This window comes from Parus major, chromosome 1A (genome assembly GCF_001522545.3).
Source record: "Parus major isolate Abel chromosome 1A, Parus_major1.1, whole genome shotgun sequence".
NCBI classification, from domain to species: Eukaryota; Metazoa; Chordata; class Aves; order Passeriformes; family Paridae; genus Parus; species Parus major.
This window is the reverse complement of record NC_031773.1, coordinates 14,377,156-14,404,235: the sequence shown is the minus strand read 5'-3', so window position 1 is coordinate 14,404,235 and position 27,080 is coordinate 14,377,156. Positions and strand designations below refer to the sequence as shown.

The 27,080-nt window shown below is 41.3% G+C and overlaps 1 protein-coding gene across 7 annotated transcripts in view; it reads left to right on the top strand.

The window, feature by feature from the left end:
• The window catches only part of CELSR1 (cadherin EGF LAG seven-pass G-type receptor 1), a 162,091-nt gene that overhangs the window by 58,128 nt on the left and 76,883 nt on the right, over positions 1-27,080 (top strand). For all 7 annotated transcript variants that reach the window (XM_015628139.3, XM_015628138.3, XM_015628135.2 and 4 more), the window contains exon 2: positions 8,180-8,818. In XM_015628139.3, the coding sequence (XP_015483625.1) occupies positions 8,180-8,818 (639 nt within the window). The remainder of the gene's footprint in view (positions 1-8,179; positions 8,819-27,080) is intronic.

Sequence of the window (27,080 nt, the reverse complement as noted above, 5' to 3'; positions counted from 1 at the left end):
GGAGCAGGGCAGGATGTGCAGGTGGAGAGCCGGCTCCACCACTGAGCACAGCTGGGCAGGGCAGTCTGGCCAGTCCTTGGTAACAAGGAAAACCAGCTGAGGTACACAGAGGTGTGCAGAGCCCTGAAGGAAAATTGCTTTGCATTTTAGCTAGAAGTAAAATCTCCTCTCTAGTTAAATAGTCTGTAAGGAGCTGTTTGTTAGCATGCTCATGGTATCTTCCCACATATCGTACTTCTCTCCTAAGTATCCCAAATCCCTTCTACTTGTGCTTTCTGCCCAGGACACGGACTTGTTTCCTTGTTCAACCTGTTGCTCCTGCATCCCTGTCAGCATCCCCTGCCTGCATCTCATCCCCTACAGAAGCTAGCTTGTGAGCACCAGGTACCTGAAGAGCAAGAAGTGATTCTGTGGGAGGGTGTTCAAGGAAATTAGCTTGTATCTTCAGCCTTGCTGCAGTTAGAATTCAAGAGTGCTTATTCCTGCCAGCATATCCAACTTGCTTTACCTCCTACCCTCCGGAAATGTTCCCCCAGACTAGTGTTATCAACCCAATTAACATTTCAAAATTCCCAGCTTGCAGGTGCTGGTTTCAGAACAACAATCTTGTACAACGTTGAGCAATCCAGTTGGCATAAATTTGTTCTTAATTCCCTGTTCAAGATACAGACTGAAATATGCTCTTTTTCTTTTCAGTATTGTGTACAAAGTAAATAATCCTGAACAGCACAGGCTACATTAACGATAATGATGCCAAAATCGGTTTGTTTTTTTCTCTTAAGCACATTGGGAATTCACAGTTGCTTTATGCACAATTTATCCTCCCACCTTTTGGGTATTTTTATCTGTTTGATTTAGCTGGTACAGCTATGGCTGCTGCCAAAGGAACTGTGGGGTGAGAGCCCCAAGTTCCACTGCCCACTTTCCCCTGGTGTCCCAGATATTCATCTTCTTTGCAAAAAAGAAATACATTAAGGTTTGACTTGAAATTAAGAGTGCCTGCAGCTTGTGAGCAGAAGAGGTGGCTTTGCCTGGAAGTGTCTGAACACACTTGCTGGGATCTGTTGCTTGCAATGACCCTGACATCATTTCACAAGTGGCTGATGCTGGCATGGGCAGTGCAGTGACAAGGCACAGCCTGGTATGGCCATGGCCTGGGTGCATACCCCATGGCCTGGACAGACACCTGGGGTGCTCTGAGTTGCCACAGTGGCAGCAGCAAAGTCCTGGAGGTAATGTGGTTAATGCTGGTTTGAGGAGAGTTGGTCACTGGCACAATCACTCTGCAAGTGTGGACTATTGCTTGTCTTCCATCAGTCTGCCAGTTAATCCCAGATACTTTCTTTTCCCCTAAAGACATGTCTTACCCAGGACTTTGCCCTTTCTTGCAGCTCAGTCAGGACTGGGTATGCCAAGGTACTTGCATACACCATGTACCTCAGCTGCCTCCTTTTTTACCTCACCCTGTAGTCTAAAATACCCCTGTAACACCAGGTAACACGTCTTCATTTTCCCTTTTCCTGTGAGTGCTCCAAACCTTCTTTCCTCCAAATGATGCTGGGCAGTGTTGGCCAATGTTTTCAGAGCAGAGCATCTGCTGAGGGGTGACTGCAGCTGCTCATCCTTCCTGGAAGTTGAGAGATGTTGAGGTACAGATTCAGACACCTGATTTTAGGAAAACACCACCTTTATGACTCAGGAGGTGCAGCCCATGTGGCATGTTTTTATTGTCCACATGCTTGCCATGCTCATCCCTCATGTTTTGCTTTCTGCTCTTGCCATCCTGATTTTTCAGCCCCGAGCCGTTTCCTGGGCAAACTCTTCTTGTGTGGGGCTGCAGGGTTGGGAGTGAAGCTCTGTGTGAGTGCATTGGCAGTGACTCTGGGGATTAGGCTCTAGGCCAAATTTTGGCAGGGAATGAAGCCCACTGAAGTCAGTGGGAATCTTCCTGTTGGTGTAATGGGCTTGGGAGCAGACCTGGACTTTGACATTATTCAGAGCAGTGGTTCCAACATGAATCTTTGGCATTGTGTAATAGATAGTTATTTTTATATATTGTTTCCAAAGCCCACAGCTTGTGTTGGCAGTCAGTGCTCCTAAATGCAGGGAGCTGACTAGCAGCCTGAAACAAAGGGGCAAAATCAATAACATAAGCTTCATGTGGCCAAGGATGGTCATCTCCATGTAGCTGCATCCAACTTGACGTAATGACAGAATTGCTCATCAGCAGTGTTTCTAATTCCAAGAAAAGGGAGGCTTTGACAGAATTCATTAGTGCCTGTCTAAGAAATAGTAGGATATTATACACAATATATTTATGTTTTTACAAAGCAAGTGGTGGGGTGTATTTTTCATGGATGTTATTTTTCTGTTACTGTACCATTTAAGATCACTTTTCTCTAGCACAACAGGCTTTTGCACTTCGAGCTGTTCCTCCTACAGAACAGCCTCTTTAGGGACACAGAGAGGATATTTGCCACTGGACATTGCTCTTGTCTTTTGGAAAGTTACAACCAAAACCATCCCCTGCTTCCTTTTCCAGGGTGCCCTGAGGGGATGCTGAAACGGGGGTCATACACACTTTCTATCCTGAAACACTTCCTCAGTGAGGCTGCTTGCTAACTGGGAAAACACTGAGATGGGGTATCTGTAAAGTCACAATTATGCCCATTTTCCTTTCTGGTCATTTTTTCCTGGTGTTTCAGCAGGAATCTTACTTAGGTTTTCACCTGCCATTTTCTGTACAGGTTATTTTCTTTCAGGGTATTTTCTTGGCTTTATAAGCTCCTGAATTTTTCTGTAACATAGAAGATATTTTAAGGAGTTTATCTTATGGGTGTTCATTGACTTCTTATTTCTACTCATGGAAGTGAAGCTTTGTAGTGCCTACAGCAATGGTTTGGAAGGAACAATATTAGCACACTGATATTTTATGCATTTTAAATCTGCTTCCATGGTGGTAGAAGCACAATGAAAGGAAAGGAGTCAGCCCTGCAATGCTGATTCTCTGAGGCAAACCAAAGCTCAGTGCAGGACTGTGCACTCTGTCTCACTTTTATTGACATCTGCTGATTTTTTACTGCTGTTTGCTCAGCAGGAAGTGTGGTTTGGGTGCCAGCCCTGCTCAGACAGCCAAGCATTGCCTGCAGTATTCATTCCTGCGACCTGGTGCTACTGATGTGCTACTGCCACCCAAGCAGTGGAGGGGACCCTAAAAGCAGGGCATCCTCATCAGTAATTCCAGGTTTAGTGCTGGACTGAGTATGTATTAACTCCCATATGTAAAGACATGGCTGGAAGCAATGGGGATGCAGCTTTGATGATTCCAAGGCCTTTTACCGAGCAACGGCTGCTACCCATGGCCATGGTGCTTCTTATGATTTGGGAGGGACAAGAGGTTATTTGAACCTGTGGATTGCTAGGCAAGCATTTTGCATGGCTGTTGTAAAGACTGACATCTGCTATTTCCAGATGTGTTATAAAGCAAAATTAGAATGGTTTTAGGTTGGTATATCTGTGAAAGAAAGCTCTGATGCTGAAGTATTTGTATGAAGTATGTAGCTTTCAAAATTGATACTAAGACCTTTGTATGTAATAAGCTGAATGTATGTAAAAAAAGTGTTAATTGTTTTATTTCTGCAAACTTAAAAATTTTTTTAAGAAACAAAAGAACCTTTCTGGCTAGGTGCTGCCATTGCCAAATATGCATTTCAGTTAAACTTTGCTGTGTTTACATTTCTAGATAATAAAATTCTTTGGTTTATGGACTGCCAGAAGATATAAAGCTGAGATTAAAGTATCAGATTTGATAAGGTTTGTTGTAAAGTTAATAATGAAACAATACTATTTAGTCAATTTTCTAGTTATTAATGTACTTTACAGAGCATCAAGCTTTCATCAGCTTTTCTTGTCTTCTCTTTACTTTGTAATGCATCAGGACATGTGTTTGCTATTAGACCTTTTCATTAATTTGATGAAGGATGAAGGTGACTTAATTCTACTTTTGCGTCTTCTCTTCAGCAATGACAATCACTCAAAAGACAGCAGTCTTCTTTTTCAACCTTCTAGAGAGCACTTCTGTGGAAATGATACATAAAATAATACTGCCAGAATAAAAATTCAGTGTGCAGGGACCACATTTGTAGTAAACACATTTTTGGTGTTGCCACCAGGCTGTTCAGAATTCCCTTTGTTTTTTCACAGGTCTGTGAGACATTAAGAGTCTTATTTTAATCTTTCCACCTTGTTTTTGATAAACTTGCCTGCAACAACTCTTAAAAGAACTTTTTATGATTTCTTAAGGACATTTGTGTTGCTTTCGTTACCTCAGTGTCTCACCATTTCATCATCTGTACCCTCTACTTCAGGGTGCCCATGTTAAGTGCTATTATCCCTATTTTATGGAAGAGAAACTCAAGGACAAAGTGACAAAAGCCATTGGTACAGGGATTTAGGAGCCAAGCCAACAAAAGGACTGCTTGAATCTTTTTTTTCTCCCCCTTTGGTCTGTCTTGTGTTTCCCTTTCCTCAGGCTATCCGGGTGGCTTGGGCTGCTAAGATCCAGGCTGTCTGCTCAAATCACTCTTAGCAGGATGCCTGCACGTCCTGTCTGCCAGAATGATCTGAGGGTTTAGAGCTCCTTCAGGAAGGCTCCTGCATCCAGCTGGTTTGCTGAAGCCCCTACATGATGGTTGTGAGAGCTGGTGACAGCTAAGCATGGGGAATGTGTGTATACTCATCTGTTCCAAGATCAGCTCCAAAGAGTAAAGCGTAGCCAGACTTTTCCCGTGTAGCAACTTGAAGGTTGTTTCACACCCCTGACTGAAACCATCTTGCACCTGCCATAACATGATAGGGACTTCTTATAGCTGTATCATAAGACCTTTGGAAACTCAGATGGTTTGATCCTTTTTAGCAGATTGGGCAGCTGCATATGGTGGGCATCTCAAACACTGAAGGCCACCAAGTATTGCCACTCCACAAAATAGTACTTCCAAATGGTAATTCTCTGACATTTTTGGCAGAAATAATTTTAAACATTCATGGAGTATTTCAATTGTGAGTCTCAAAACACATACATTACTGGGTATTTAGGGCTTAAGTCATTTCCCAAAAAAAGACAAATTCCACTTTCTTTATTGCGCTTGTTCCCAACCTCAAAGCGAATGTTGTCTGTTGAAAGTAGAATAGATACTAATTTGGTCTCATAAAACCACAGATTGTTTCAACTTTCCTTGAGTTTCTGAATGAATAGATGATCAGATCCTGTGATGCTGCTCTCAGCCTAACTGGTGATATGAAAGAGGCGCTTGTCCAGCCAGCTCTATGGCCTGCCATTCTTTTGTTGCCTATAGTACACATGCTCTGCTCCTTTTTTACTCTCTTTTTATTTTAATGCTCTGCAACAGGGTTGCACAAAGCTGAGCTGGCTTTTAAAACACAGCTTCATTTTGCAGCTATATGTCTGTGCCCAGTTTTCTTTTGTGCTGCCCATGGAACAAGGAGGCTGTGTGGTATCTGACACCAGGCTTTTCCCAGTGATTTATTAACTGTGTCAGAATAGCTGTTGTGAATGCTGGGAAGCTCTTGCATGTTGTGACAGTTGATATTGATTATGACAGTTTGTAGACTCTACTGCATTGTCAGACAGTGGATCGTATTTTGTCTTCTTACTATACATACCATGGGCTATAGATCATAGTGTTGTCTTAAAAAAGGGACCCATTGTCCAGCATTCTGGCTGGAATGAGAGAATTCCTGTAGCATGTTGTGCAACAAATAGCAAAATAGTTCAGGCACTCTATGGGACAAATAGGCAAATGTCAATTGCTTTAGGAAAAAAAATCATGAATAGTTGGTTCTGGCCTTTCAGGGGAATGAGCTGTGCAAATGATAGACATGGGTAAACTAGTCTGAGGATGTCATTTATAAAAATGGTATCCTGTGTTGTCTGTTGGCCAGAAATCCACAGACCCTGTAGGAGGAGTTTGCAATGAGGATTTTGGCTACCAAACATTTGTAAAGATTGCTTTGGGTCTTGATGGAATCCAAGACTACACATTTCTGGAATGAGTCTGAGGGATAGAAGATAAAGATCTTTGCAAATGTGGGAGAAAACGAAAGCTGGTATGTGAGCTTCTGTAATGGGCACATAGAATCATAGAATTATTTTGGAAAAGACCTTTAAGATCATCGAGTCCAACATATAACCCAGCCTTGCCAAGCCCACCATTTAACCATGTCCCTAAGGGCCACATCTACACATCTTTTAAACACCTCCAGGAATGGCGACTCCACCACTTCCCTGGGCTGCTCCAATGCCTGAGCACCCTTTTGGTGGAGAAATTCTTCCTCATACTCAATGCTCCTCCCCTAGAGCAACCTGGGACCATTTCCTCTTGTCTTGTCACTTGTTACCTGGGAGAAGTCAAACAGATCACTCCAGACAATGACCCCTCCTGACTGATTGGTTTTAGCAGGCAGTAGTTAAAGTAGCACGAAGAAGAAGAGATTTTTCAATTTGCATAAAAGCTGCTTCAGTGGGGAAAAAATCAACAGCTGAGCTTTTACAAACAACCAGACAGGAGGAGGGAGTCAAGAGCCATTTTGTTAGTTATGCTGCTCCGATTTACTACATTGCTGCTATAAAACTGGAGGAAAAATCTTCCAACAATACATTTCTTTTTAAAACAAAACGACACTTGAGATGAAGTGGTGACAGTGAGTAGGAAAGAAATAATTCTGATTTTTTCTGTTCTGTTTGTCTGTGACCATAATAGGTCATAAAGTTACACTTTGAGATAACAAACCTTAGCAAAATGACATTTAGCAGTCTATGCTGTTAGAATTTTGGTCTCACACTGATGGATTTAAATGCAGCTCCTGATGCAATTTTACATTGTTGTGATTCAAAATCCATTTCTGCACGTATCTTGTGGTTTATTTTAAGTCAGGCTTAATAGAAGGTTATTTGTGTAATCATTACCAGTGGGATACTTCAGACCAAGGCTGTGACACTGAGCTGTGGCCTAAGGAAGCTGTGCTCAGTTTTTAACCCCCACTCAAACGAATTCATCTCTCTCATGAGATGAGCTCATGCCCATTTAAGGTTGGTTGTATGTTTACACTATGACATCTTTCAGAAGGAACATTTCCTATTGGAAGCCACTCTTGATCTCATCTGGGATTTCTAGATGCTGCTCTAATGCTAACCATATTTTCTGTAATGCAATCTGTATTTTAATGAGTCCCTAATGTTAGCAAGGAGACAGATTTAAAGTAAGTGATTTGATTTCAGTGATGATGTAACTTCCCATTCCACACTTGCATTGAAGTTAGATTAAATTTAACACTCACTGTGTCATAATTATTTTCCGTAATGACAGAATAATCCAGAGTTTGTACATTCACAGCACTACTGTAAGCCCCAGGGTGTACTGAAAATTTACAGTGGCATCTCTCAGTCCAGTGTCAGGTATTAGTGCTATATATTTATAATTATGTGTTTTATTGCAGAACAGCCACAGCAGTATCAGAAATGCCTTAAAGAAAGAATAAAATGGAAGAGTTTTTAAATGTCTGCTTTTCACTACAGGCATATTTAAAATTTTTTCTCATATTCATAAAATACTTTTAAGAAGTTACATATGAGAAATGAAGAAATTCTGGCACTCAGATTTGAAGATGTGCTTCCTTAAATGACTTATATCTGAAGCTCTGGTCACAGTTCTCTGTCTGTGCAGAGTTCTGGCTCCTTAAGCCTGAGACCATACCCTAAGAAGATAATTTTGGTATTGTGCTGTGAAAAGCAGCAGCTTCCCAGCACCAATTGTAGACTAGCAGTCATTGTCATGAGAGTCCCCTTCCTCTTGGTTTCCCTTGGCCATCATAGGGCCTTCAGACTGTTTCCACGCTAACCCTTGCTAGTTATTTGTCTAGGATCTTCTGGCCTCTTTGAGATGTCTCGGGTCCTATGAATTACAATTCTTAAGAAATTTTATTTTGTTTTCCTGAGAAAAGATAATAGTAATAACTGCAGAAGGTGCGTACATATCCATCTCTCATCCTGGTGCCCTGAACTGTCTGCAAGTCTGTTTCATTTTCAGGAGGCTGTGGGAGCCTCCTTGTTTGCAGGTTGAAGCCTGCTCTCTGACATGTTATTTTTCTCGTTTCCCTTCAGATGGTGTTCACAGTGTCACTGCAGTCTGCACCCTGCGTGTCACCATCATCACGGATGACATGCTCACCAACAGCATCACAGTGCGGCTGGAGAACATGTCCCAGGAGAGGTTCCTTTCTCCCCTCCTGTCCCTGTTTGTGGAGGGGGTGGCAACTGTGCTCTCCACTGCCAAGGATGGCATCTTTGTTTTCAACATCCAGAATGACACGGATGTCAGCTCCAATATCCTGAACGTGACCTTCTCAGCCTTGCTCCCTGGCGGCATTCGCAACAAGTTCTTCCCCTCTGAGGACCTGCAGGAGCAGATCTACCTCAACAGGACGCTGCTGACCACGATTTCAACGCAGAGGGTGCTGCCTTTCGACGACAACATCTGCTTGCGTGAGCCCTGTGAGAACTACATGAAGTGTGTCTCTGTCCTGAAGTTTGACAGCTCGGCCCCGTTCATCAGCTCCAACACGGTCCTGTTCCGCCCCATCCACCCCATCAATGGGCTGCGGTGCCGGTGCCCCCCGGGCTTCACGGGGGACTACTGTGAGACAGAAATAGACCTGTGCTACTCCAACCCTTGCGGGAGCAATGGGCTCTGTCGAAGCCGAGAGGGGGGCTACACTTGTGAGTGCTACGAGGACTACACCGGTATGTGTTTATCTTATCTTTGACCCATGATTTATATGTTAGACCATCAGCCAGGCCAGCTCTGTGTCAAGCTGAAATTGCTGGCATTCTTACTCAAAGGGAGAAAAACTCCTGGTGCTGCCTTCTAGTCAGGAGAAGGTTTGTGAGTGTCACTTAGGGAAAGTCCGGTATCTCTGTGCGTGCACGGTGGTAGGAACCATGCCTTGCTCCAGGTCACTCAGGGGGACTGTCAGCTGCTGAAGAGATTTGCACTGTGTGAATTTCTGGTCAAAATGCTTTATGCAAACACATTTCTTCTGTCTGGAATTAAAAAGGTGGGACTCATCCCCTGGTTCGTGGGTTTGCATGTAAACCCATTCCAGGCCCCATTGCATACCAGAGCATAGTGTGGGTGCACAGCCTGGGTAGGAGCTCCTCAGCCCTTGGTCATCAGCCAGCACAGAGCTTTAGGAGTGTTCTTGTTCCCAAAAAGCTGCAATAATACACACTTAAGGGAAAGACTGTAAGCCAACTCTGGTTTGTAAATGCTCAGATAAAACTCCAGAAGGACGTAGCTGACTCCAGGCCTGTCTCCGCAGCCCGCTGAGGAGCGCACTTTGCCTCATCATGGACTTGACAGCTAATAAAGATCAAAGTGCTGCTATTCACATACTCCTGAGAAGTTACGAAAGAATATTAGGTGAATGTTTTCTGGTGCTTCAGTGAAGTCAGTGGGATTATTTATGTATTTGAAATTGCACACGCATTTAAGCATTCTGCACTGACGCGCTGCCAGCTGTAATTTACACTGACAGCTCAGCAATGTCTGCTATGACCCCCGCAAACAAGGGGTGAAGCAGAGGGGGTTGGCTCCCAACACTGCCTCTCACTGCTGAAGTTATAAAAAATTGAAAACATAAATTATTTAAATTCTGATGTAAAAAAAATCTAGTTGATGTGGATCCAGCCCTCCAGGTGGAAGGGTTTTCCTTCACAGTCTCTGGGTTTTGCCTCAGGGCTGTCATCAAAAATGTGACTGTGGAAGAGGCCAGGAATTAGTGAGCAGGGACATGGCAGCAAAGGAACTGGGCTTTGCCCAGCATGTAGGGCAGGAGATGCTCTCTCAGATTTATGCAGGGCTTGGGGCAGCAGGACCTTTCTATGAAGATGGGGACAAATTTTTTGCCTGATGGGAGAAACCCTGAACAGAACTGTGAGATGGTTGGGATATTTAGTGTTTAAGGAGTTACCTTCCTGCCAAGCTTCTCCTGAATGACTTCCACAGTGAAATGCATTTTAAAGTCCATTATCAATAAATACACAATACACATAGAACTGGGCATCACAAAAGAGATTTTATGGTCAGTAGATTTCATTAAAAATGTTTGTATACTATTGTACTGTAAATGGGAGTGCTTAGAAGGAGCAAGATTCATTAACCAAAGATATGCATAAAAGTGAATACATCCATGTCTTAGTTTTGGAATGACATGCATTCCATCACATTTTTAGAACATCTTGCTAGAAATCTTCAGAAAAAAAGGCTAAATATACTTTTTAAATGAAAGATTATAAGTTGATATGAATAATTGATGAACGTGTTTAATACTTAATGCTGTAGTCAGAATAAACACAGTACGTATTTAGAAGAGAAACACAATATTATTCATACACAAAGAAAGATTTGATCTGTAAGTTTTCAGTGCATAGTTGTTGAGTTAAAAATTAACCATCCTGCTGCTAGGATATTAAAGTGGTCAGAAGTCAAGGAGTGAGCACTGCTTATGGCTTTGCTGTCTTTAGGTTTCAGAGTTAGCTACACTTAAAGAAAACACTTTCTTCTTTGGAAGAACGGTTTGATCACATTCAGATTGGCCAAGGAAAAACACTTCCAACCATGATAAAGAGGGTTCTGGAATACCTTATGCCAAAAAATTCATACAAACATTGTTCAATATTTCTGTTTCATTACTGGATGAATGCAGTAGAAATTTAGTGTCTGTTCTGTGGTTCATTGAATTTACTTTGATGCCTTTAGGTTCCACGTCGCTGTTTTGTTCATCAAACCCAAACATCTACCCACATATGGTGGCCATTAGTTAATTGATTTTCATCCCCTTTACAGAGCAAGTTTGAAAATGTTATCAACAAGTAATCTATTACCAGAAATATTTAATGAAGATGCATTATTGAATTTTGTCCTAATCTCCTTTAAGTATTGTTATTTTACCTAAGATTTTGATACTTTCTTTAAATATATTCATATGCATTTGCAAGTTCAGTTTATATCTATTAATCATAATATTGTGTTTTCATTTTGGATGTGAATTTATTGTTTACAGCAATCCAGATTTTCTATCTATCAGATAAATAGCATAGGTTGGTTTGAATAGCAGCAGTGTGTGTTGGCTCATGGGATGCAGTTGCCATAAACTGGAATGAGCAGAGAATTACTAAGTCTGAAGGTTGGAAGATTCTCATATCACTGAGATTTTATCATGGTACTAATTTGGTGCAGTAACATACCAGTATGAGGTATTTACAAATATTTGAATTAATTGTAGAAGATGAAATATGACTGGTAATAGTCTATGAAATGCAGCCTGCTTTGGGAGCTCTTGTGTTTCTGTTTCCCAATTAAGAGCCTATATAGCAAAATAATTCTAAGAAAATACTGAGATCTGTCATCTCTCTGGGGGGATAGGCTGCAATTTGATGAGGAATCACAACACAATCATGACCCTGTACTGATTCTATCTGACTGGTCACCTGCTAAAAATATAGTGTTTATTTCCTGTACAAGACAATTATGTCCTATCTTAATAGGATGGAATTTCCCCCCATTTTTCCATCCTGCTTTGAAGGCCTCCATTTGGTTTGATGTAATTGTTAGTCATTTATACATGATGAAAGTTTTTCTGTCTTCAGGAGTCTTCTGTTACAGGCACAAAGGTAAACTGAGCTTCTACAAGGTATTTCTGAAATCTGATTACTGGCTAGGCTGGGGTGATTTGGAATTCACTTTACTTCCTGTGATGTAAGGAAGTGAGTAAGGAAGTACATATATTTTTAATCCTTTTTTTTTTTTTCAGACTTACAACCTCTTTAACTTCTTTATATACAAATTAATGTAGAGAAGTGAACAATGTACACACTAACAATTGTGCCATTGATGGCAGAGACCTGTGTGCATGACCAAAGGTTAAAGAATATAATTTTAGTTAAGCAAACAAATTTATTGAACACATTATAAAAAGCCTGTATAATTTTTCCAGCTTCATTTCATGTATCTTTGAGTGCTGCAGAAGCGGCTGAGATGAGCTGTAGGCTTAGCACAGGTGGAATTGTCTGTACTCCCCAGGGGACAATCCCCTGAAGAGCAAATGCATCATGTCATCCACACCAGTTTTGGGGGCATGGATGGCACAGTATTTCCTGCATGAGCTGTACTTCCAGCCCCATCCTAGTGCCTCCTACAGAGCACACTGTGGCCATAAGTCAGCACCTCTTGGGGTGTGAATTCCCACTGTTCCTGCCCTGCCATGAGTGGGTGCCTCCTCCAGTGCTACTCTTGCTGTCCTCCTGCTCAGCAGCCACCAAGACTGCTCTCCTCTATGGTCAAGTTCCCAAAAAGCAAAATTTAATTGACACGGAACAAAAGCACTCTAATGGAAAAAAACCCCACCAACTCCTGAAATGAAGAAGAGATTTAATGTTCCCACAGTTCTCCTTAGCATTATCACATTTTCTCTGCCTCCTTAGCTATGCAAGGAGCAGTTTGTAGGGGGAGAAGATCATCAGGGAATTCCCCATATCCTTTGCATCTCTCCTTGGATTTCACTTCAGAGAGAGGAGAAATCTTACATGGTTGTAAATCTTCTAGTAATCAAATACATCAATTAGAGATCTTTAGCATGTTACATTTTTCCCCTCATAGTTTGTATTTGTGATACCATATTAACATGAGGAATCATGACATGTAATGTGCCTGCTATGAATTCAAACTTTGTGTCATGTGAAGGTAATTATAGCTGGTTTTTCAGCATCCTGCCAGAAGTTCCTTATCATATTGCTTAGTAAGTTCTCAATGTTTGATTCTTGCCAAACATAGAACATAAAAGTAAATGTGAGAATATCTTCTGCTTTATCTTTACTTATATCCATTCTTCAGATAGTAATTTCTCAGCTCACTCTGATACCAGATTCTTCTATTTCAGGCCAGAGGGATTTATTTAATGGAATTTCAGCTTTCAGGTAGAGAAATCTGGCAGCCACAGTAGTCATAATGAGTGTTTTATCTTGTGCAAGAAGGTCTGAAATTCCACTCTCAATTGCACTCCTGCAGCTTGGTGGGATCACAGGTGTGTAACAGCCAAATCCTGTACAGCAAATCTAGCTTTGATTCCTTCCTCACTGCATCTTTAACTCCTTGTTTAGCTTATGAAAGGCTGTGGTTTTGTGACAGCAAGTATGAGCAAAGGTTACCCTTACAGGCCTGTGGGGCTTTGACAACACTTTTGAGCAGCTGTGACCAAGTTTTTCTGTAGTATAAAACACCAAACAAGAAATTCTGTCATTCCCAAACAGTGCCATGAATGTAGGGACATTGTCCTGGCCATGTGACATCTTCATGGGTCATCTCTCTGATACTTCATCCAAATATTGAGGGAACACCATGAAGATACTGAAATGTTTGGTATCTTTCCTGCCTTAACTGTATCATTTAGTCTAGGTCTTCAGAGTTACACTACTGGATTCCAGGTGGTTTTACATACTAAAGAGATAAAAAACTAGGCAAGGTCTAATACTCTAAAAAACATATAGTCAATTTTAAGAGTTTAAATACAATAACAGTTATCAGACTGCTGGATGATTTGCCATATTTCCAGAATTTGAACTCTTAATGGGTTTTTATGAAGTTTTTCTGCTGATTTTGGCTTCAGGAAAAATTGAAGAAGAGTGCTGACTAACTTTTATTGTTCCTCAATAATGATTCAATTCATCTCAAGTAGAATACCTGGTTGCCTTACCTTGCAGTTTCTGTATGGCTGTGAAAAAGCTTGTGGAGGGTGATTGCATCCCAGTGAAGGTCTGGACAGTGTTGAAGATTTAGACACTTTTCTGATTTATTTTTTTTTTTTCTTTTTCAGCAGTGCTATGCCATGCCATTATTCTGATGCTTGCAGTGAAACTAGGTCTTCATAACAGCATTTATGATCACTCTTATGATCACCACTTCCCTTTGATTGCTGTGGACCTGACTCTCTGCAGCTTTTCCACATCTGATGGAAAGATAAATAATTGTTTTCTTGTAAGATCCATCCTTACAATTAATACTTGTTGTCTGATGTTCCAGCACAATCCTTTCCATCCATCTTCAACTTTCTTTGTTTCATCAGCCCTTTTCTGCCTTTACTGAATAATCAGGCATCTCTTTTGGTGTAGACATGGCAAGCAGTGCCCCCACATTGGCAGCAGTTGAGTACAGCCACATTTCCTCCCAGCCCCTTACAGCTCTTGGGTGGCTGGCAAGGACCCCGTAAGCAGTGTGGTGGATGGTCCAGAAGCAGAGCTTAAATCCTCCAAACACTTATCAGAGCAAGGTGTAAAAGCTGGAAAAGGCTATCATTATTGTTAATTATTATCTTCATCAGTGGCATAGACAAAGGGATTGAGCACACCGTCTGCAAATTTCTCAGATGACACCAAGCTGAGTGGTGCAATTGACACCCGAGGGATGGGATGCCATCCAGAGGCACCTGGACAAGCTTGAGAAATGAGCCCATGGGAATCTCATGGGGTTTAAGAAGACCAAGAGCAAGGTCCTGCACGTGGGTTGGAGCACCCCTGGTATCAACACAGTCTGGGGGATGAGCAAATTGAGAGCAGCCCTGCTAGGAAGGACTCAGAGGTGCTGGTAGATGCAAGGCTGGCAATGTGCTCTTACAGTCCAGAAAGCCAATTGTGTCCTGGGCTGCATCAAAAGCAAGTCAAGAGCAGCTGCGGAAGGGCCATTCCTGGGCTGCCCATGGCTGGAAACCTGGGGGGAACCCCTGTGAAGGGCATTTCTTTCCTGACACAGATTCTCAGCAGAAGTCTGTGCGCCCACTCACCTAGTGTGTTTAACTCTGGGATTTGCTGTGAGTGTTAAAACAGGTTCTTGCTTCTTTTTGTGGCAATGTTTGCTGTTCATGCATGCAGGGATGGGCCAGCATGCCACAGCCTTATGGCTGGATCTGGGTGATGCTGCACTGGCTGTGGCCCAGATATCACAACTGCACGACTGCTTCCTCCAGAAGATAAGTGAAACAAGAAAAACAGAGTAAAAAATTTCAGTCAAATTCTGAAGTTTATTATTGTCATGTTTCTGTTGATTATATTCTGTCCACATCTGTCACCAAGTCACAGGAGATGAATGTTGCAAATCTGGAGTTTATATCAGATTCGCAGGACACACTGGCCTACCATTTCTCTAGGTGGGTTTTTATCTGGAGGATATGTCCTTCAGCTAATCTTCAGCCTACGCTCACTTGTCAGGATGCAAAAAGCCTTTGCTAATTGGATTACTGTGGTGTATTTGTTGACAGTTTAGTTCTCAACTTATGTACATGGCCTGCAGCCTTCACAGCAATCTGCTGTGCTTTTTCTTAAACCAGGCAAAGAGTTTTATCGCATTACCCTCATCCTGATGTGCTTAAACTAGCTATGTTTAAAGTTTTTCAGTTTTCTCAGTCATGTCCAAACCCTCCTTGCCTTCACCTCAAGGTGCTGCATGTGGGATGGTCTTTGATTCAAATGACCTGCTGCAAGTGCTGGGGATTCAGATGCCTCATCTGCAGCCTTGTGTCTTATCTTCCTTGCCCATGGAAGTATTTGCACTGATCAAAGTCTTTTGCTGTCATGTGGAAACCTAGCTACAGACTTAACATTGTATTTGTTCTTTTTAATTCGTTTTACAATTATTTGACAGGACTCATGTTCTTCCTGGGTGCTCCTGCAGTGGAGGCACGATGGGTGATTTGTAGAAGCAAGTAGCAGATCACACACCAATGTAATCACTTAGCTTTGGCTTCAGGAGCTACCTTAGCAATTAATCTCCAATATACTTATGAATTCAGCTCTTCCAAACAGTTCAGTGTCTAGGAAATCCTCCTTACTGATTATGGCTTATCTTCTTTTGCTTCTCCATAGGACAGCTGTGGGGCTGGATTCTTCTTCCCTTCATTTAGCCACTCCCCTCATTTGTCAGCTGAAGAGTCTATCACTGATCATTTAACACTTTCTCCTCAGATTTTGATAACAATAACAACAACAAAAAAGTAGCATGTAGTTAAAATTCAGTAATCAGATAACTTGGGCAGTAACCTGTTTCAGAATGGTTCCATGCTCACAGTTACAGTTTTACACTTGCTGGCTCTAATGCCCTTGGTGTCTGTGTGGAATACGGAGTGAAGGCAGGTTTTTGGCTGTGAGCTGTACAGTACGAAGTCAAGCCTTGCGGACAGGAGAGGCCTGCAAGCACAGACTGTGGTGGGACAGGGTTGCAGCTGTGGGACCAGTGCTGACCCAGCTCTTCTGCAATGCAGGTGTTTAGTATTTAGCCCTGATGGCCAGGTGTAACCTCAAGATGTTTGGGGTTGGAAGGGACCTCTGAAGATCAGCTAGTCCAACCCCCCTACCATACCATCTACCCAGCATCGGTTTCAGTCTCTTTTTTAAGTAAAATTTCATGAAATGCCCGTTGTGAAAATAACACATTTGACCCTGACACCGTGCCCAGCTGAGCTCCTGTTTGCTGTCAGGCAGCTGGCTTTGTGGGAGCAAGGCAAGCTGCTGACCTGCCATGGGTACCTGCCTGCCGTGGGCACCTGGAAAGGAAATGTGCTACAAGTGTGAGCTGATTGCTGGTGTCCAATGGCAGAGACACACAGCGAGCACCTCAGGTTTCTACTGGCATCCTGGTTAACAACAGACTGGTCTAAACTTAGGATTCCATTCATTCTAGCAGCACATGTGAAATCTCTTTTATTGCATTTCATTGTGTATGATATTGCTCTGTCAATTTTGAGCAGTTTCTTGAATTATTTTCTGGTTTTGTATTGATGGTATTTCTGTTACCACACCTAAATGGGAGTCACAATTCTCCCAGGCTATTTGAAAATCATTGTTATAGAGCGCTTTCTTATCATCATTGGTAAAACTAAAATAAAAAAAGTGGGAAGTGAAGTGGAGGTATTTGATATTATAATTTTATAGGTACATGTAAAACCCCTCCTCAGTGATGTAGCTAAAGTCCCACACATTGTCATAATTGTGAACATATATAGGCATTGCAGATCATTGGTCTGACAGAAATTACACACATGGAGGCTTGTTTGCATTAAAATATTTTAAATAGCAGTTAATTAAGCAACAGCAAATTTATCTGTGACCATAGTTTACAATTGTGTTTTTATTAATTTAGCCAAGTTGAACCTTGTATAATATAATTTAGGGGGGTTTCGTCCCATTGTTTAATTTCAAAAAGGTTAACTGGATAAAATTTTAAGCACAAGTGGATTCTCATTACCCAAACACACACTTGCTAAATGTCAAAACAACCCATATGTCAGACTAGCCCTTAAGTGGTGGTGTTATTTTCTCACTGAAAACAAATCAGATAAGAAAAAAGGAGGAAAGAAAGGAGGAGAAAAATCCAAAAACTTGCCTATAAGTTATTTGTGCAGATGATAAAATTATAATGAGATATTATTTTTTTCCAGTATACCTTATGTTCTGAAAATTCCCTCAACAGTGTTCACAGCAGATCAGAGGTAAAGACAAAAAAAATTTCCAGGACATCTGAAATGAAATGTTCTAGATCTTCCAAAACAAAACAGAGGTTTAGCTTCCAAGGATCAAGGTAATGGGGCTACTTTTCTCCTGTCTGCAAATAAAAAACTGGGAAACAAAACCAGGAAGCAGGAAGACTGAATTATGAAATACATCTTGGACTTCAGTGTATATATTTATAATTTCCAAATTAGACATTTCTGTTTCCATCATTGGATAAACAATGGGAAAGAGGCAGGAAGGATGGTTGTGTGGAGAGATGAGGGTATCAGGATGATAGCCTGTTAAGAAAGAAAAAAAGCATAAAATAGTTTCTTGTGTCTCTGTTCTTTGTGTTATGATGATTGAAAGTTTCGACAGTTGAGCACCAGACTGAGGCACTTGGCCTTGAACATCAAGATAATTACAGTTGTGCAGAGCGTGGTGGGAACCACAACTTCATTGTTGTTGCAAATGCTCTTTTGTTTAGAGCATCATGGTTCAGTGCCTGCATCCCAGCCCTGCTCCTCCTGGGGCGGGTTTTGTTCTGCGACCCGCACTGTGTGGTGCCCCCGAAGCACAGCTTCCAGAGCTGTCTGAATTCTCAGTTTCTAATAATCAAGATGAAGATACTTTACTCCAGGCTGTCTCTCAAATTCTCCATAGAGAAGCGTATGAGATCTTTTATACAGCATTTTAATATAGTATAATTAGAAAATATATGTTAATTAGATAGGCCATCTTCAAAGGGTCAGCTCAACTGATGTGCATATTGTAAGAAAGATGAAGATATGAAGATTAATGCCTTATATTAATAATTAAACACATTCTAATTGAGACAATGAAGTGTATTAACTCTAATAAGATGATAATCATTTAAGGTTACTTTAAAATTGAATGGTATTTAACAAAAAGGCAGAATTTTAATTCACTGGACTGCTGTAAACAGTTAAGTACAAGCTGTGAAAGCTGGCTGGGTTAATTTTTGTGAGTCCATTTAAAAATATTTTTTAAGAAAGTAACTTTTGAATTTCCATTCCATTGAATTTTGAATTTTGTTCTGTAGGTTTAAAAATACATGGATTTTGAGATTTTCTATGCAAGATGTGTGTGACATTACAATCCCTTTTTCATGATTCATTAAAAAAAAGTCAGTTTCCTTGCTTAAGTTGCTTTTTGTTTTCAGTTTGTGTTCCTGCACTCAAAATATGTTTGAGGCTACCAAAACATAAGATTATGGGATTATCTTTTTAACCTTAATCCTTTTAATTTGACAAGCAAGGGGGCATTTTTGATAGGGTTTTTTTCATAATTTTCTTTTAATGTATAACAGTGAGAATCTGATGAGCATCAGATTGTTTTGCCAGCGCTACCTATCCCATGATGCTAAACCACTGAACTATGATTCACAGTAAAGACAGTTAGACAGTGCTTGTAAGTGTACCTTTCTTTTAAGCTGTTACTTCTCATATAAAATAAAAATACAGAGCTCTGAACTCCTAGCTTCCTAACACATAGTTACAACAGTAGATTGACTTTAAGCACGGTTTTCTGTTGTGTTATTAATATTTTATGGCTTATCTTCAGTTATTCTCACTAATTGGCCATTACGCTTCTTTCCACCAGAGCTTCTGGGACCACCTAGGATGTTAAGGGGCCTGATTTGATTTGTGGCATTTGATTATGCCTGGTTCTAAATTGCCATGATATTTACCATAGCATTGGATTACACAGAAAATGGGAGAGTGAGATTTTCCTGTGAAAATTTCTAATTTACGGAAAACACAAAATGTGGGCTCTCACCAGCCTTCCTTCGGTGGAGATGTACGGAGTTATCTGCTTGTGCAGTCAGTCCCAGCAGGCTGCTGGAGACAAGGGGAGATGGCTTTTTCTGTGTTTCATCTCCTGTGAGCTGAATCATCATGTCTGTAACAGCTACATGGAGAAAATTAAGTGGGATCCTAGTGAAATAAGGGCTGAACTCTCCTAAAGGAAAGAGCAACGTTTGTCCTTGAAAGGGAGACACTGGTCTTCTTTTCTGTGTATTCTTTAGCCTTCATTTTTCTCCTTCTTTCTGAGGGCAGTTATTTGCAGATTACTTCCTTTTTGAACTGCTTTGAGATGCTAGCTTGATCAAAAACAAGTGCTAGAGTTTTGCTCTTGCCCAGCAATTTAGGAACTCGGGGTTTCAACTCTTTGGTGATGTCTTTGTAAAGCAGCTTAGGGAAGCCAGGCTGAAAGTGAGCAGGAAGCCTGATGGTGCCTGAAAGCGTGTCTGGTTTTCCAGCTCCTGAGTTCCTGTTGATAAAAGATGTTATTGCACACACACCCCTGCCACTGCCACCACGCCTTGCTTGCTTTCCTCATTCACATAAATAGTTTAATGTATTTTGAAAAGCCCAGCGTGAGGCCAAAACAGCCTGTGGAACAACAGCCTTGTTGAGTTAATGGTCCTGGTGGTGGCATTTGTTGGCCAGGAAAAATTGCAACTCTGTGGGATGAAATAATCTTTCTTGTCATCTGAGTGGAAGCACAATGAGTCTGTCCCCTTCTTCTATCTCACTGCTGCCTATGGAAGGAGGTGAGAACTAGGCCTGGCAGGTGGTTCCCATGCTGAAGTGCCTGCAGGCATGCAGAGATGCAAATATGGATCAGCCAGCAAAGGTTGTCCCAAAGGGAATCTGTCCTGGCAGCCATGGTTGCTGCTCCAGCCTTTGGTTCCCTCCATGTGCCCCTCCTCCAGTAACACTCCTGGAGAGGAATCAAGGGGCACAGAGGGCTGAGAAAACAAAATATAATATCAGATGAATATAGTAAAGGGAGAAGGTGACTGTGGCTCTTAAAAATAAATGGAGGGATATTCCTTTGTAAATTAATGTTTTATGCAAAGGGATGCTTTGTTCTTACACCTTCAGCTTCTTCATCAGGTGGGATTTTTAGGAAGAGATTTATCCAAGTAATAATGCAAATTGCAGACACAATGGCATAATCTAGTTTGAGGTTTATCTTTGACATCTATAATAATGTTATCCTCCTGATAATACATCCAGAGATAAAGCTTAGGCTTTTATTGAAAGGCACTGCTTCATCACCGTATCTTACACCAAATCACTGCAATTTGCATTATGATGAATTGTCTTACATGTAAACCTGCCACAGAGTTCAACATAGCTGGAAATTTTTGTGCATTTCTTTTTTCTCATGTGTAGATTTGTGCTGTGAGAGAGACAGAGCCTGAAAAGTCTCTAAAGCTTTACCTTAAAGGTCAAATGCAGAAGGAGATGACACCTTGCAAGGGCTCTGTACATTACAGTGGATGCCTCAGTAATTTAGAGAGCTTCATGACAGTTGTCAAGTCAGCCAAGAGTAAAGATTAAGACGTTGAGAAATTACCCACTGGACCCCATAGGGCCAAATTTGTCATTAAGTAAAGGCTTGGATGCTTAAGGCCTTTTCCAACCAAAATGATCCTGTGATTCTATGGGTTTTTCTTCACCACATCTAAAGCATTCCAAAAAAGTGTTTTTCCTTGCATTTCCTCAAAAGCCTGGATGTGATTATGTCTGGTGCTGTGGGAGCAGGCGGCAGGAGGAAACCAGACATGTTGTGTGCACCCCTGCCCACTGGCCCATTGCAGGACACCAGTGCCCAGGTTTCACACAGAGATGTCTCTTCATGAGTTTTCCATTCAGCATGTGCCCCACCTCTGCAAAACAACCATCTGGGGCTTTTTTTGGAGGTATTGGCACCAATCCATGGGCTGTAAAATCTTGAGTTACCTCTTTTCTTTGCCAAACCCTAAGGTGGGCTTCAGAATTGGGTGTTTTCTTAAATGGAGAATATTTTACTGTGGTATGTGGCTCCTTGCTCCATGGTGCTGTCAGGGGAAAAAAAAATCACAGTACTTCTGATAAATCTTGGTTGCACTTCTGATGCTCACATCATTTTGGCTGGAAGGTGAAAGGCGAGTTTCCTGATGTACATAGAGTGGAAACTTAATGCCTGGGGATTTTTATTCCTCTACAAATACACAAGGAAGAGAACACAAGTATTCAGTTGTGACTTTTGTCTATTCTTTGTTCTTGCTGGCACTGGTGGAAATTGCATAGGAGAATGAGGTTCAGTGATCATGCAACATTGAGCATATATGATCTTGAGAACATGCTCATAATTCTGGAATCCACAGACTAATTCATTTCTCCAACAGATGTGCCCCAAATATCACTAATCCTCCTCTGTATTGTTTCTTCTCTCTCCCACCTCCCCCAATTATTCCTTCTCATTTAAATGCAAAAAACACAAAACAACCCAAATCATCAATCCATCCGTCCTTCTCTGCAGGGTGTCTTTTGTTTTGCTTTGTTTTGTGACCAGGGAAGGGGAGGAGTCTAGGGAAAATGGAACATCTTTGCTCAGACTGATGCTGTTCTAGGATCCTGGGCCTGGTTTGGGGCTGTCAAAGAGCCAGGCACTGTTGCAGTGGCTGCTCTGCATGTGCATTGCATCAATGGGCACAGCCTGAAGGAGCTTGAGACCTGCTTTTGCTGCTTTTGCTTTTGTAAAATACAGTTTAGCTTGGTTTCCACTGGGGAAGGACCAGCAAGTAGAATGAGGTCCTGGCCTCTCCCCTGCCTGTTTGACCCATGGGGTATTTTCATGGTGGTCCTCCTTCTCCTCCCAGAAGACTTCTGAGCAGCCAGGGTGCAGATATTTGCCATGAGGACCCTGGTGGGAAGAGGAACTGGGAAGGTTCAAGTAGCATCATCCTGTTGAGGTGTGAGTAGAAATGGGACCTCCCTCAGAACAGACAGTTTGGGCTGGAATTTGACCACCAAAAGCTCTCACATACTTTGAGACCAGCAGATGACCCCCCATAGCTTCAGAGGCAAATAAAAAGCCTCTCACATTGATTATTTTAAAGTATCTCATGATTAAAAATCTTAGGAACCTTATTTAGCTGAGTCTTACAGATTTTGAAAATCTCAATTGTGAATTATCAGGGTTGCCTAGGGGGAACTTCATAGAAGAAGCACAAGGAAGGGAGAAAGGTGGTGATGAAGGAGAGGTCTAAGATATATAGATATATTTGTATCCAAAAGAGCAGTGGTAAATCTGCACACTTTTTTCCCACCAGCTCAGAGCTTAGTGCTTATGCCCACGGAAAAACTAAAGCAGATCCAGAGATAAAAGGTGATTTCCAGAGTATCTTATTATAGAATCATTTCTACATATCACCTCAGAGAACTACTTGGCAAGCTATACACATAGTGTGACAGGAATGTTTTTGCTGTTACTTTGCCCAGTGTTGTACACTAAGATTTGTACTTATATACTAAAAGGGAGTATATCTAGTCTCTTGTAAGTACATAATATTAAATCTGGGATGGTTAGCAACTGATGGTTAGCAGGACAGCTGTCACTGCAAGTCAGCAGTTTGAGTGTGCATGTGTGGAGTATATCTACGTAGGTTTTATGTATTATTTTACTTTAACCTGTTTCTCACAATATGACTTTTTAAGTCTGAAAGCAGCAAAGGAAGCAGAAAGCAAAAGAAAGGAGGGAAACTCTAAAATAGACCTTAAGCTGGTATTTCTCCCTGTAAGAGGATTTGGGATAATTTAAATTAACCTAGATCAGGTCCCAGTTCTAAAAACATAAACAAATGAGTAAAAGGAAAGACCAAAACGTATTTTCAAATGTAAAGGTTTAGTAGCAGTGTCATTTAGAAACCTCACAAAGTCATGACCATCACTGTCATGGTATGGAGCCTGCATGGTCTCTCTGAAGTGGCAGTATGGGTTTGGCCCTTGATTTTACATCTGGTACTCAAATAACACTACTGAGTCACTCATGTGAAATGGTACATGAGTTTAGTTGTCCCCTAATTAATCTCTGTCACTAGTACACCGGTGGCTTCTAACTTTTATTTGATCCAGCTTCTCCATCATTCAGAATGAGTTGGCTAATGTTTCTGTGTAGCTGCTCTCTAGCTGCTCTCATAAACCCAGTAGATGTTTGTTTGTTTGTTTGTGTCACATTTCATTGGTAATTGGCACTTGCTGCCAATTTGCTGGGAGGTAAGGAAACCCAGTAGATTCTGAGGGTAAACTCCTGTACCTCAGAGCCATTGAAGTAATGAATTTCCCTTCATGGACAAAACCCAGTGCTATTTTTTTTTTATTTTAATTGCCCCTATATTTTAGGCAAATTTTCCTGCAGTACAACCATGTACAATCAGTGGAGAGAGGTGGGTATCTACTGGAGGTATTGATCCAGTTCACCTAGGGCAAGCAATGAGCCACTAGACTCACACATGAGCCATCTAAAATGGCTTAAAGCTGTATTTCCATAACAGTTAAACCTTTCTAAGACCATTCCTCCATTCTTCTCCCTGGGTGCATTGTCCTGCCTCCTTCCCATGTGCTATTCATCCCATCAGTCCTAAAAGAGACTTAATCTGAAGATTGCTAACGCTTCAATAAAGAAATGAATGGTGTTTTGCCATCTTAGCTCTACAAATCAGTCAACTGCAGGATTACATGAATGGCAGCACAAGGGAGGGGGAGGAAACTGCAGCATGCTCGGGGAAAGGAGGGGACTGTGGTAACTCCCACTCAGTCTGAACTATGGTGAAACCACCCCTAAAGCACAGGATCCCAACCTCTTTATCTCTTGTCCTAGTAGAGATTTCCAAGCTGATTCTGCAGCTAATTTGTTTTTAACAACCTTCTTATTACTTAGTGCACTGATTGCTTTGGTGCTAATTGCCATGTAAGTTTAGTAGTGCCTTAATTACTAGAGGAAATGGAGGATTGATTTCCCATAATGTCCAATACAGCAAATACATTTTTAATGTAGTTGGTTCTCTATTAGGACAAACAGTCAATGGGACTTGTTTGAAGAATTTAGTTGTTGTTCCTTGTTGTTTTTCCTTTTGCCTTCATTCTTGTGGATTCTCCTTTCCACTTGAAAACATACAGTTTTAGGTGTGGTGCTTCAATCAGCTGCTCAAAATGCTTCTTATTCTGGCAAAGCAACTATAAACAGAGAAAATTAATATGTGTCTAGAGCAAGTGGCAGGATGAGAATAGAGAAAATAATCAGTTCAAACAATTACAGACAGTGAGTAAAAAATTGTGTCCAGGAAAACTGAAGAAAAAGAACATCAGTGCAAATCTGCTGCTTCATGTAAATATGTATTTAATGTACTGTTTCAGTTGAATACAATCAGAGAATAGTAAAAGATTTTGAGGACTAGTCCCTAAACCAGTGTATTGGTGAAACACACTGCAGTAAACTGATGTGAAGAGGAATTCTGTATGTATTTGGATGCCATCATCTTGTTTCCAGCAAGCTTTCAAACATTATACATTGTTGTTGTAAGGTCAAATAACTCATCAGGAAAACCACAGTCAGATTTCTGCAAAGACTGGCTCATTGATGCACACCAGTGTGTTGCTTGAAACCCACAGTGTTTAGCAACAAAGCATTTGTAATTGTGAGATTATTGTCTCAGTTTTGAGACAGCTTATTTTTATTTCTTTTCACTTTTTGCATCACAATTTATTGTTTATTAGTTAAACTTCCATTACTTTCTTCGGAATAGGTCAGAGGAAGACCAAATCTAGCCAAGCTTTGTATTTGACTATTCTTGCTATTTTGCAACTGCCATTGTGGTGTCCTCACTTACATAAACTTAATAATAGAAACTTTATGATTTACATCTTTGTGACATTAGTCCTAAAATTGAAGAGGATAGGGATGTATTAAAGATAAGATGTTTGTGAGTAGGATGCAGTGTCAAAAGCAACAGTGACGTTTTGATCTCAAGGGCTTTAAAAACAAGAAGCATTACATAAAGGGCTGCAGAAAAGCCACAGGACTCGTAGCTTTAAGAGTCATCAATATTAATTAGGAGCCCATAAGATGAGCTATTGTCATGTCACAGTAAATCATTTCCTGGCAAGGGCAGAATTTTTTCAAAGCCCAGGAATCTGCTGGCAGATTACAGGCAGCCACAGCCCATGTTATCTGAGAGTGCATGCTTTAGCTTTAGCAGCTGGAAGGGCTGAGCTTCACAGCCCCTGCTTGGATTTCACAGGGCTGTGATGTGTAACTAGTTTGTTCAGTGATTCCTAAAATGCAAGCCAGTGTGAAAAATGAAATTATATTAGTCAAGGAAATGCTGTGAGGAGCAAAGGACAGTTGCACAGGCTGGGTGAGTGACTGAGCCATGCCACCATCTCCAGCATCACAGACTGACTCCAGGCTGTGCATGACTGCTGTCTGGGCTCTGCTTTTATCACCCCAGCCCTTCCAGATCCTCACTGCTCAGCAGCTCTCCCTCTCCTGTACTATTTTTTCCTACCAGACTGTAAGGCCACCCTTTTGATGGCACGTCCCAGCCCTCCAACCTTCAGCTGCAAGCAGGCACACAGGCGCTTTTCATTCCCAAAGGCTGGCACTGCAGCTCCCTTCCTTTTCTGCTCCTCAAGTAGCTCTTCCCTTAGGGCCTTCTGACTCCAGCTCCAGCCAGCAGCCAGCTCTTCCTTCAAGTCCATGCAGGCTTTGGTTCAAATTCTGAGGATGGTTTTTAGGCTGTGCCTCGAAACTCCTGCAGGGCAAAGCTGTGGGACAGTGGTGGGACCAAGGGTAGGTGGCTGCCCTTGGAAGTGACAAACCCAAGGGTGATACAAAGGTGCCTTCTGCTGCCAGTCCTGATCAAAGCAGTGCTTCAAATTCTTGCTCAAACGGCTACTCCAAAAGGCAAAAATGCTCTGTTTCTAAATAATTCCAGGCACTTTTGGAGAAAAGGGTAATTACAGTTTTTAAGTGTAAAAAGCAAAAGGTTTTTTGACAACCTTTGTGCCTCAAAGTGACACCTTGGATTTACTGTTGAGATTTCAAAACTACTATTTTAATATATTTTGGTAAATAGACATAAAATATGAAAAGTCAACATCAAAGAATATGCATCAAATGCAGTTCTCATTTACATTACAGACTTAAGAGAATTCAGAATAATTTTAGTAACTGGGACATCAATGATACTACAGCTGAATGAATATAGGACAAAGAATCTTGAAGTATATTCTTTTAATTTGCTTCTTCACACATCATAATAAAAGCAGTGATAAACACAGTACAATAGAACTTTTCTGTAAGTTTTTCTCTTAAATAGTTTTATGTCTGATAGGTATCTAAACAAACGGTCTATACAGAATTAATACAGAAGCATCAATGACTTCCAGCTTAGGCTTTTATATTTCACCTCTGTATTGCCATGGCATTTCCACAGCATGCTGCAATGCCAGGAATCTCTCCTTTTAGCTCACCCTTTTTCTCTCTGTGTATTCAAGCCTTTGTGCTATTTGCTTTTACAAAATACATCATTCTGTTCTCAGAAAGCCTTGAAGATTACATTCTTCTCTGAGTCAGAGTTATTTCACAAAATATCCTACCTCTTTGTTTA